Here is an 11,980-nt window from a genome sequence, read left to right on the forward strand (position 1 = left end):
CATGGAATAAAGAAAGTAATACAGGTCATATAGTCATGCTTTTTTGTGTGATCTTTCCATTTAACAAGATTTATTGTAGTCATCAGGGATCTAAAAAGGGAAAAATATGCCTTGATTTCCTGTTGATCAAGAAAAGCTCTGGTGTGCATCTGGGAATAAGAGAGAAAAACAAGCACAATGTTACACGATTAAGAGATCACACTAATTAGTCACATAGGTCACCAATATCAATTTGAGAAAAAAGGCCAGATACACTTACAAGCACTTCAAAGTTGAATTGAATAAGTTGAATAGAAATAAAACCTTTTTTTTAAAGAATTCTAGTCAAATATAACGATTTGTCTGAAATTAGTATCTTGCTAGCTGTCAGATTTCTTTAGATTCCTTCATATTGTACTGCTATTTGTTATTGTTGTCATTTATCTGTTAACGTTTTATTTCAATTGACTTCCATTCATAACTTCCACAGCAAAACAACAATACATCAATATTTTCAACGAAGGCTGTGAAAGGAGCTCTGCATTTGGCATTTGTTTTGACCAATCAGAGTACAACAATGTAGAAACGGGCCGACCAATCAAATCACGGGATTTGGGCCCGTCTCGACATATGCTCATCAGTGTTGCCAAGTCCGCTGTTTTCCCTTTTAATTCTGTTGCCGAGGGTTGCTTTTCATGTCAGCGGGTTCAAGCGACACCAATAACGCGATATTTATCCCCTGAAATGTTAATTTAACCTGTTTAAAAAACGTGTATTTTACTCCCTGGAACGCGATTTTTAACGGGGGGAACCGCAAAACGGGCTAGTTTTGAGCAGCAATTGGGCGGGTTTGTTGTGAAAACCTGGCAACCCTTGTTCTCAAAGCCCTGCTTCTTACCAGATCCACGTGTACGCAGAGGTATGTGCTATTGTGTAAAATTATCAAATTATAACAACGCTAATAAGTTTTTTTGTTTTAATGTTTTACAGTGTAACATCATTTAGGTTTTTATTGTTATTAAACGTGAAATGCGACATTACATTGTTGTTTCATTGCTAAATGCTAGGCAGTGCTAGCTATAATGGTTACAACTTAAACATAGAGCGTTAAATAATTGCCAATTTCAGACCATCTCCTTTCCTTAGATGGAGTATGTAGTCAAATATAGAGTTAAAGTTGTTTATGTGTATTATCTTAGTAACCTGCAAGCTAATTGTTTCATATTGCATCTTGGGTATTATTTGTCACTACTAGGAAGGACACAGATAATGTAACTTGATGTTTGATTGATATCTTTTTTTTGACAGATCTAAAACTATGTGGTGACACAATGTCCGCTTCACCTTGGAGATACTCCACCAGCAATGGTGTGGACCAAAATATCTTGTCAGCCACCAACGAAGAAACAAACACCACTTCTCATCAAGCTAAAAGACGAAGGAAAAAGAATAAACTGAAAAAATCCACAATTGAATTCCACGAAGTGTCATGTGAACAAAAAAGGGGAAAGAAAAGAAAGTCAGTTGAGCTTCTAGTAAACAAGACTGAGTGTGTTAAACATAGAGATGTTTTGGATTCTGTGTCTGAACAGTCAAATCATGTGCAATTTAAAAGGCCCAGAATAACCTCTCATACACTGACTGGTGAAGCTGAGTCTGCAGTATCACTCAGTGACAGCTGGGAGGTGGATAGTGGCTTTTCGTCTGAATCCAGCCCTCCCACTAGTGGCAGGAGTTCACCATGCGTGGGAATCGACCACTCTAGGCTTGTAGCTATGGACTGTGAAATGGTCGGGACAGGACCTGGTGGGAAGTGTAATGAAGTGGCACGCTGTAGTATAGTAAATTATTATGGTAGTGTGGTGTATGATAAATATATTTTACCTCGGCATCCGGTCACAGACTACCGCACAAGATGGAGTGGCATTAGGAAACATCATTTACAACAGGCAGTGGCTTTTGTGGATGCTCAGAATGAGGTGAGACGGCACTATATATAGCTGCACTGTATATACAAGTTCTGTTTGTGTGGATTTATTTGGTCTGCTTTAATTTGATATTGCGTAGTAGTTTTGAACAATAAGGCTTTTTTCCCTGCTTGTATAAAGCCAGTAGTACAAATGTTTACATGCCATGCCAATATTTTTTTTGTATATAAAAAAAGCTGAAGCTGTATTTGAAACTGAAGGTTTATTAATATTGACTTAAATAAATGAAATAAGTAAGAAATAATAGTAAGTTTTAAAATATATTAAACTTGTACTAAGTATGGTACAATATTTTACTTTAAAAAAAAATTTCATTTCTACTTTTAAATAACAAATGATAGCTGTTTATAAAAATAAATTCTGTAATCTATAATATACTCAATGTTTGATTTAGATAAATTAAATTTATATTTCTATTTTGTTACCTTTTGTGAACAATTTATACCTTAAGTCACTGTTAAAACCTTAAACACTGTATAAAAAAATATTTTAAAAAATGGATTTTGGATAGAAATTATATTGTTTTTATTTTAAAGTTGTGTGTGTGAGAGAGTGTGTGTGTATGTATGTATGTATGTGTCTGTGTGGAAATACTTAAATTTTTGAAAATGTTGATATCACCATTGTTGAGCTCTGCTTATAAATTGCTACTGTATATCATAGAATATTGCTGAAATAACAGTGCTTTTTGTCTTTTTTTTTTTTTTAGATTGTTGACATCCTCACAGGGAAAATAATTGTTGGCCATGCCTTATTTAATGACTTCTTGGTTCTTGACATCTCCATCCCACCACATTTGATTAGAGATACCTGTTCCTGCAGGGTGCTGCGAGAGTTGTATGATGACACCATTGGATCCAACGTCTCTTTGAAGAAACTTTCTTGGAAACTTCTTTCTAGGACCATTCAGGTACGACACCAGAAAAGGTTGTTTCATGAGATAAAGTAGGAACATCCAGTTTAGTCTATATACCTTTTCTTTTTACCTGCTCCTTGACATTTACATACTGGATATTTCTTTTAGTCTGGTAGAATGGGTCATTGCTCTGTAGAGGATGCTCGTGCTGCCATGGACCTGTACAAGCTGGTAGAGGACCAGTGGGAAAAGGATTCATCCTGTCCCGACCATACTTCAAACTCCAGCAACTCCCTCGAGCACTACATGCAGGACCAGTACTGGCCAGAAAGTATAATGGACTGCAGCCCATAAGACCAAGAGTTCTGATAATGATGCCAGCCTCAGTGCTGGGAACCATCTTGTTTAATGTTATTTAAACTTCAAACTTGTTTAAACATGTTAACAGTCAGGAAGACAATACATGGAAATTTTGTATAACTTTAGCACATTCTTGGAGTTGAAAAGTTTATTTAAATAACTTGAACTTTGACTCTATAAAAAACGATAATGTTTATTAAGGGATTTTACATGAATTTTGAATTTACACAGACTGTGTTTTAGGGAATAACTCCACTGTGAGTTTTCATTCGTATGATCAATTTTATTAAGGTGTAATGTGACACATTATGCTGCTAGTTAGCACTACAGTTCATGCTGTTCATCCAAAAAGAACTGTCACATGAAAAGTTCAAATAAAAAATATAAAAATGCATCACTGGGCAAAATTTCTGCAAAAAGTTAATCTCAAGCCAAGCAGGAAATTTGAGTGGCCAATTTGTACATGAGCAATATCTAAGTGAAAACTTTTATGCCCTCATGCAAAATTCCTGATTTACTGTTTTAATGACTGGGCTCAACCAAGAATATTCACTGAACAAGAGTAAATGTGACTGCACCTCAAAGGGATAGTTCACATCAAAATGAAATTAATGTCAGTTATTTACCCTTATGTTGATCCAAAACTGTTATGATTTTTTTCTTCTCCATATGGGGTGAATAAATACTATGGAAGTCAGTGGGTACTGCATCTCGTTGACTCTGATGGCCTTTTTGAAACCGCTTTGACTTTTCTTTCTTTTCTCGTATAATAGTTGTATTTTCAAGGTGTACATTTTTTTAACTTTGAATATAGTATTTTGGTTTTTAATAAATTGTAAAGACTATAGTATGATGTGAGCTCAAAATTGGCAGCACATGACAAGCTGGATTGAAATTGTGAAATAATGGGTTGCCTTATAATTTGTCCTATAAATGTTGAAACAATTTACCTGCACAATAATGAATCATCAAATGTATTGTCTGTCAACTATGCTTTTACCCAATAGACGTAAAATAAGTCTGAGCAGCTCTGGTAGCACAGAGACAACCATTTGCTGCAATCACTGCTTCAGTAATACAGACCCGCACATTCAAATGCTAAATCCTGCTTTAAGGGATTATGGCCACTCCACCAATCAACATATCCGTGGGAAACTTTGCAGTGATGTTTGAGGGTGGATGAGGATAATTCTGGCTGCAAACCACTGGCTGCTTACAAATAAAATTGAATTTGAGGATTGATTTACATTTAGCAGATGTTTTAATCCAAATTAATTTACAAATGAAGACAATAAAAGCAGTCTAAACTAACAAAAGAGCAGTAATATTTAAGTGCACACACACACTAAGAAAAACAAGTCAATATAATGGAAAAAATAGAAAGCTATTGTTTTTAAATAATACAATTTGAATAGAAAGTGCAAGAGTTAGAGGTTCTAATAAAGATGGAACAGATGTGTTTTTAGTAATTACTTGGAGATGGCTAAGGACTCAGCTGCTTGGATTGAGTTGGGCGGGTCATTCCACCAGGAGGGAACCTTTAATGAAAAAGAGTGTAAGTGATTTTGTGCCTCTTTGAGATGGCACAATAATATGTTGTTCACTTGCAGAATGCAAGCTTCTAGAGGGCACATAACTGAAGTAATTGATTTAGGTAAAGGGGTACAGAGACGGAGTCGTGGCTTTGTAGGCAAACATAAATTATTTGAATAATTTAGTAGCCATTGCAAATTGATGAACAGATGTGTGACATGCATTCATTAAAGCTCATTAAAGATTAATCTTGCAGTGGCATTTTGGATTAATTGTAGAGGTTTGATAGAAGTGGCTGGAGGACCTGCCAAGAGAGCGTTGCAATAGTCAAGCCTGGATAGAACAAGAGCTTGAACAAGGAGTTGTGTTGTATGTTTCTAAAAGAAAGGGCCTGATCTTTCTGGCTGTTTTTGAAGGAGATATGGTTGATGAGCCTACTTGGATGGTGAAAGTGATCGGTTTGTTGAAACCACGAGCAGTTCTATTTTAGCCAGGTTGAGTTGAAGGTGATGATCTCTCATCCAACAAGAAATGTCTGTTAGACAAGTTGAGATGTGAGCAGCTATCATCGGGATGGAATGAGAGGTAGAGTTGAGTGTTATCAGCATAGCAGTGATATGAAAAGCTATGTTTCTGAATAATAGTACCTAGTGATGCCATGTAGACAGAGAAGTGGTCCAAGAACTGAGCCCTGAGGCACCCCAGTAGCTAGATGTTGCAACTTAGACACCTCACCTCTCCAAGATATTTGAAAGACCTATCTGAGAGGTAAGACTCAAACCACTGGCGTACTGTTCCTGTGATGCCATTTTCCAATAGGGTTAACAAGACAATCTGGTGGTTCACCATATCAAAAGCAGCAGACAGATCCAGCAAAATAAGTACAGAAGATTTGGAAGCCTTTCTTGCCATTCTTAAGGCTTCAACAATTGAAAGCTAGGCAGTCTTGATCGAATTTCTACTTCTGAAGCCAGACTGGTTGCTGTCCATGAGGTTGTTCTGTGTGAGAAAGACAGAGACTTTATTTGAACTCAACTGATTCAAGTGTTTTTGCAATGAAAAGTAGAAGGGAAACCATCTGTCGTTCTCTAAAAGAGTTGGGTTAAGAGTGGGTTTCTTATGTAGTGGGGTTAAACGAACCTGTTTAAATGTTGAAGGAAAACACCAGTGTGAAATGATGTGTTAACGATGTGAGTGGGCAGGAGAAATGGCTTGAAAAAGATGAGATGGAATAGGATCAAGTGAACAAGTAGTGGGATGTTTTGAAAGGATGAGTTTGAGGCCTTCTGTTTCAGAGAGTGGAGGGAAGGATGAAAACAAGTTATGTTTTCTGTAAGATGTGTTTAACAGTTTTTGGTGTGGCAAATTGTGTACTGGTGTTTGTCATTTTATTAATGAAGAATGTGGAAGTTGTCAGCTGTTAGAGCTGATGAAGAAGGGGGAGGAGGAGGACAAAGGAGGGAGGAAAATATTTTAAAGAGCATGTGGGAGTTAGGTGAATTGGTAATTTTGTTGTGATAGTATGTCCTTTTAGCAGTGGAGACAAGCAGAGAATGAAGAGAGGAGTGATTGATATAGATTAAGGTCAGTAGGATTTTGTGATTTGCGCTTTACTCTTTCTGCAGCTCTGAGCTTAAAATGATGCTGGCAGAGAACATAAGATAGCCATGGGGGCAGAAGAGGTGGTACGAGCTGGCCTGGAAGACAAGGGGCAGACATAAGAGTGGAGCAGAAAGTATCAGTAGCACTATAACATCAAAAGATGATAACTGTTCAGGGGAAGGAAGCAAATATGAAAACATAGCAGATAGCTGGGAGAGTAAGTGTAGGTTACATTGAAAAGTGACATGACAGTGATTTGAGCACTTTGTGATATATATGGCCCAAACTCACTATCAATCCTCTACAGCAGGGGTTTCCAAAACCTTTTGATGCCAAGAACCCTCAAATATGATTATAACCTGGCAGGAGACCCTCTTCCCAAAATATAAAGACAGTTATACCTTGAATAAAACAATAAAATGAATAAAGGACAAGATGGAAGTACACATTAGCAAATTTGCATTACGTGATTATTGAAATAAACCCAAAATATGTTATTAAAGTATTATATGAGAACTAATTAGCACCTTAATTAACACATTTTTTTACCCTAAAAAGGTAAAAGAGCAAGCTCTTTTGTAGCATTTTTCTTTAAATGTTAATGAGCTCTGCTGAATCTGCCCCTTTTCCCGAGGCATTCTCACCCTGCGTTCCATTCATGTGAACATAGACGCATTTAGGTAGATTGGGGATCATTCCCTTCAAAAACAAAGGTAATCCACTGCATCTTCAGCTGCTCAGATATTGGGAATAAATGATGACTACTATGTTCAGTATTACATCCAACAACAAAACACCTCAATTGCTTGGGAGTAATTCTCTTGTCTACATCTGCTCCAGCGTCAAAACAAGGGTGGACTGATGACAGTTCCCTCAGGGCAGGTCTAAGGTAAGATGCCAGTCCAGTCTGTGCTGAAACGTTACTGTCAATCAAACTATCGTGAGAGGGGCCTGTATTTGTGACATCACACAGACAGGCATCTGATATCAGCTCGATATGAAAGAGGGGTAAAAAAAATTTAGAAGATGAAAAAAAAAAAAAAAAACCCCGGGTGGATCTTTATAATTATAGGGTGGTTGTGTACACACACTGCCAACACACATTTCAGTTCAAACAACTTGTAAAAGTGCATGTAGCATCCAATGACCCCTTTAAAAAATTGTAGGCCTACCTATATGTACATACACAGAATTTATGGTAAAAGATGTAATTTCTGATTCGCTATTTATATATAGATTTTATAAAAGGTTTGATGTTTTGCATTGCATTGTCATATCGTCATTTTCTGATTCTAATAAAAATACCTAAAAAAATATATTTAGGCATGTGTACACAGCTTTGTGTTCAAGGTCTATTTCCAGACATTGTTCACGTTGCCAGCACATACTAGTTTTCATGGTGTTGGAATCCAGTCAAATCTTACTGGTGAGTAGATATCCGAACCCTCCCTCACATTTAACCTCTAATAACTGTTAATATGTCTGACACACTCTTTCCCTTCAACTCCTCATTTTATTTATTTATTTTTAATCACACAGTGTGTTTGGGGTCAGGGAAGGTTCCTCTTGATTAAAATATGAGAGTCATGATGCTATTGGCTGCAGGCTATTGGTCAATGTTCTCTTTGCTACTTTTCTCAATGTTTTCAACTGATTAACATCAAATCTGCTCTGTATAATCCCATATGACGTTGTTAATCCATCACAGGTCACACTACAAATTATTGCAGCCGTCTGTTCTGCACCTCACTCAGTTCTGTTGGCTAGAGCAGCACTGCATTGTGTCAGGTAAGTGTTGTTTTCTAGGACAGAGCATGGGATTTGTTTTGTCATTTTGAATGCAAGTTGCTCATGAAATTAAGAGAATACATTTTTTGGAAAACCCCTGCTTTCAGAGATTGTTTCTAAATAAATTAATATTTAGACAACCTGTTTTGAATTTAAAATGACAGATAATTTTAGATCATCAAACTAGTGAGAGTATGACTTGAATACTAATGATACCATGTTTTACCAAGTCACTCAACTTCCAATGGTTAAGTCTTTATGTCATAAAAATACTTTTTGTTGGAGAGGAAGCATTTTCCTTATGATCAGTCGCTCTCTCTCCACAGAACGTTGCACTGAGCATCTGAAGCAATGGCTGTTGTTGTAAGTATTTTTTTTTCTTTATAAGCTATAAAACCTCATTCAGCTTTGCATTTGCTTACTGACTATAATATGGTATCAGAATGAAAGATACATTTCATGTGTAAATTTAGCAAAATACAGTGTTGCCCACTCGTGAAGTTTTAAGACCCTGTTATGTCACAACATGTGATTTCACTCAGGTTCCTCCAAACCATCACTCATTTGGTGAACAAATGTTTAAAGGTGGTTCTTAGTGTTTAGGGATAGAGCTACATTAGCAGCTTATCCCCAATCTCAGGCCAGGTTTAGGCCTTTCACAATTCACGTGAGTGAGCTTAGCACTGGCCCACACTAGCTTCCATTGATTAAGGCTACTAAACCTAATTGTTTGCTTAAACTCAGGATTAAGATGTTTTCACAAGTCTTTCTCCATAACTTTTTATAGAGTGGAACATTCCGGATGGTGTCCGAGGAGGAGCAGGCCCTCAGGGCTAAACTGGAGCACCTCACGGTCAAAGATCACGGGTCGGTGTTTGGACCTTGCGCCCAAATACCTGACCACACGGTGCAGAAGGTGTGAGCACGTTTTTGAAAGTACAAAATATGCACAATTACACTGAACACAGCACATGGCTAAATATACATGTTCTATAGCTAACTATAGTGCTGTTTGCTAAGTTTAGCATTGCTGTTGCTAAATTTCTACACAAAACATCCTAATCACCAACCAAACACCCTAGCAACAACCTAGCAACTGTACAGCATCACAGTGGCAAGTCTGGCACAAGATTTTGTTGAGAAAATAAAAAAATCCAGTTAATGTTAGAAATTAGCATCTGTTGTCAAGTTAGCATGATTCACTACATATTCTGACTGACAAAAACTCACTAAAGATGTTGCTTTACAAACAAATAGTTCTATTTTTTATAATTATTTTAACTTGTGATGTCTTTGTAGGCTAAAGATGAGCTAAACGAGACCGATGAGAAGCGAGTGTCAGCTGTAAAGGAGCTCAGAGGTATTATCAAAGAGAAGGCGGATTCTGGAGACAACCTTGCTAAAGGTGTTCAGGACACTTTTGGGGACAACCCCGATAGTGTGCTGGTGAGGTTCATCCGTGCTAGGAAATATGAAGTAAACCGGGCCTATGAACTCATGAAGGGTAAATAGTTTTGCCAAAGAGTTTTTATTTGTACATTTGTTGCCACTGGAATGCTTCTGAGATGTTACTATTGGTTTTATTGTCCTGAAGGTTATGTGCGCTTCAGGCGGGATTACCCTGAACTCTTTGAAAACTTGACCCCAGAGGCTGTCCGCAGCACCATTGAGGCCGGTTACCCAGGGATCCTGTCCAGCAGAGATAAATATGGCCGTGTGGTGCTGCTCTTCAACATTGAGAACTGGGATTATGAGGAGATCACTTTTGATGAGGTGATTTTTTTATGTTTTCAGTGATGAGTGAGTGAAGTGACGTGTGGCCAAGTATGGTGACCCATACTCAAATTTGTGCTCTGCATTTAACCCATCCAAGTGAACACACACAGTCATGAACACACACACAGAGCAGTGAGCAGCCATATTGCTGCAGCGCCCGGGGAGCAGTTGGGGCTTCAGTGCCTTGCTCAAGGGTCTCAGTTCCCAATTTATTGAACCGGTAGTAAGTTTGTATATTGATTGGTGTCCTTTTCTCTTTCAAATTTTTTTTTGTATTAATAAAAAAATATATACAATACCGTTCAAAATTTTGCAGGTCTGTATTTTTCTTTTTTCTTTTTTTTGTAGAAAATACTACTATTCAGTAAGGATGCATAAAAAAACTAAAAGTCTGTTACATGTATTGATATTGTGTTTGTTCCAGATCCTCAGAGCCTATTGCGTGATCCTGGAGAAGCTTCTGGAAAATGAAGAGACTCAGATCAACGGGTTTTGCATCATTGAAAACTTTAAGGGTTTCACCATGCAGCAGGCCTCTGGAATCAAGCCCACAGAGCTGAAGAAAATGGTGGACATGTTGCAGGTGACGTACTGACTTCTATCTTTTAGAAAAATAGCTCTCTGTATTAGTTCTTAAAGGTGCACTTAGTAATACTCACCTACAAAGAAGGTTTTAACACAAAGAAATGAATATGAAATTAATCATGACTAACTGCTAATAGTGCACTTCTACAGTGAAAGCAGGAACGAAAACTATTTGTTTTTACGTAATGCTGCAACATGACCGCCTGAACCGTACACACTTTTTGCATCTAAACCATAATCTTACCATTAGTTAGTTGGCGTATCAACCTTCATAGTCTATAAATCTATTAATAACATAAATGTCCAGATTTGAATTGTTGCTGCTTCTTGTGTATGGCAGGATTCTTTCCCAGCGCGTTTCAAAGCAGTGCACTTTATCCACCAGCCCTGGTACTTCACCACCACCTACAATGTGGTCAAACCCCTGATGAAGAGCAAACTGTTGGAAAGGGTAATTTGTGTTTATTGCAAAGAATATTCATGATGGATGAGAAAGTGATTCTGACTTTCTGTCTTTGAAGGTGTTTGTCCACGGTGATGAGCTGGAGAACTATTTCAAGGAGTTTGATGCTGAAATCCTGCCTTCAGACTTCAATGGGAAAGGCCCCAAATATGACGGAAAGGCCACAGCAACACAACTCTTTGACTGAACACTTTTAATCTGTCACCGTACAAGGATGCAACAGTATGTTCATTTAGTTGTAATGTATTACAGAATGATCAAACATGTTTTTGTTTTTTTCTGACAGTGAACCCAGCAGCATAGAGACATTCCCATACCAAACCACCAGTCTCACTGGAAAAGTTTCCAGATTTCATTGAAAAGGAAAGAAACAGATATGATCAGTGAATTAAAATTCTCTTTGACTACTGGAGTGACATTCCTCACTAATCATGGGCAGGTCCCCATTTTCAGATTTACCCCAAAATATAGATATTCTTTTGGAACAGATGGCAGATGACAAGTCCAGACATTTCTGTTGTTTCTCTTGTTAAGAAAGAATGGAAAATTACTCAACCTATCAATGTTTAAAACATAATTATAAGAATCTATGATGTTTTGAATGGATAACTTTCTATCGAAAGTTAAACTGAGTGCATACATTTCCATTATAACAATTACTGTTTTACTAAATATAGTGCACAATGACAACTTTGCCATGTATTTCCTGTAAAAGAACACGAATAAAAACCTTTTGGAATGTCTAACATTGTGCTCGGGTGCTACATCTATTTATTTCTAGAAAATAATCTGCTCAAATTAAAAATTCAAGGCATTAAAAATAAACAAAAAAACATTAAGGCAGTGAAAAATGCTTAACCTTTAGACAAAATTGATAATCAGCCTCAGGAGGTCAAACTAAATAATATGAGCTGATTTATTTTCTGTTCATTTTATATGGTGTTTGCAAATACGGCAACCTTGTTACCAAAAATGTGGGACATAAAACGTTTTTTTAACATTAAAACAAGTTTATTATATATATATATAATAATTAATTAATTAATATAA

At 37.0% G+C, this 11,980-nt stretch overlaps 2 protein-coding genes across 2 annotated transcripts; both read left to right on the plus strand.

Annotated features, from left to right (window-relative positions):
* Positions 1-637: 637 nt before the first annotated feature.
* On the plus strand, positions 638-3,892 carry LOC127946642 (apoptosis-enhancing nuclease). Its single transcript, XM_052543333.1, has 4 exons — positions 638-898; positions 1,288-1,958; positions 2,677-2,877; positions 2,992-3,892. Exons 2-4 carry the CDS (start codon positions 1,311-1,313, stop codon positions 3,175-3,177), a joined length of 1,035 nt encoding a protein of 344 aa, XP_052399293.1. The 5' UTR covers positions 638-898; positions 1,288-1,310; the 3' UTR covers positions 3,178-3,892.
* Positions 3,893-7,551: 3,659 nt separating this feature from the next.
* Positions 7,552-11,676, plus strand: LOC127947322 (retinaldehyde-binding protein 1-like). Its single transcript, XM_052544343.1, has 8 exons — positions 7,552-8,106; positions 8,433-8,469; positions 8,894-9,022; positions 9,406-9,610; positions 9,701-9,879; positions 10,307-10,465; positions 10,808-10,918; positions 10,989-11,676. The coding sequence occupies exons 2-8, from the start codon at positions 8,458-8,460 to the stop codon at positions 11,115-11,117; spliced, it is 924 nt and encodes a 307-aa protein (XP_052400303.1). The 5' UTR covers positions 7,552-8,106; positions 8,433-8,457; the 3' UTR covers positions 11,118-11,676.
* The last annotated feature ends 304 nt before the right edge of the window (positions 11,677-11,980 follow it).

The sequence above is a fragment of the Carassius gibelio genome, chromosome A25 (assembly GCF_023724105.1).
Source record: "Carassius gibelio isolate Cgi1373 ecotype wild population from Czech Republic chromosome A25, carGib1.2-hapl.c, whole genome shotgun sequence".
Lineage (NCBI taxonomy): Eukaryota > Metazoa > Chordata > Actinopteri > Cypriniformes > Cyprinidae > Carassius > Carassius gibelio.

Excerpts from the sequence above, each read along its gene's own strand:
- LOC127946642 (XM_052543333.1), top strand. The coding sequence starts at position 1,311 with ATGTCCGCTTCACCTTGGAGATACTCCACCAGCAATGGTGTGGACCAA. Across the intron at positions 1,959-2,676 it reads TTGTGGATGCTCAGAATGAG|ATTGTTGACATCCTCACAGG; the intron begins GTGAGACGGCAC and ends TTTTTTTTTTAG. Across the intron at positions 2,878-2,991 it reads TTCTTTCTAGGACCATTCAG|TCTGGTAGAATGGGTCATTG; the intron begins GTACGACACCAG and ends TATTTCTTTTAG.
- LOC127947322 (XM_052544343.1), top strand. Across the intron at positions 9,880-10,306 it reads AGGAGATCACTTTTGATGAG|ATCCTCAGAGCCTATTGCGT; the intron begins GTGATTTTTTTA and ends TGTTTGTTCCAG. Across the intron at positions 10,466-10,807 it reads AAATGGTGGACATGTTGCAG|GATTCTTTCCCAGCGCGTTT; the intron begins GTGACGTACTGA and ends TGTGTATGGCAG.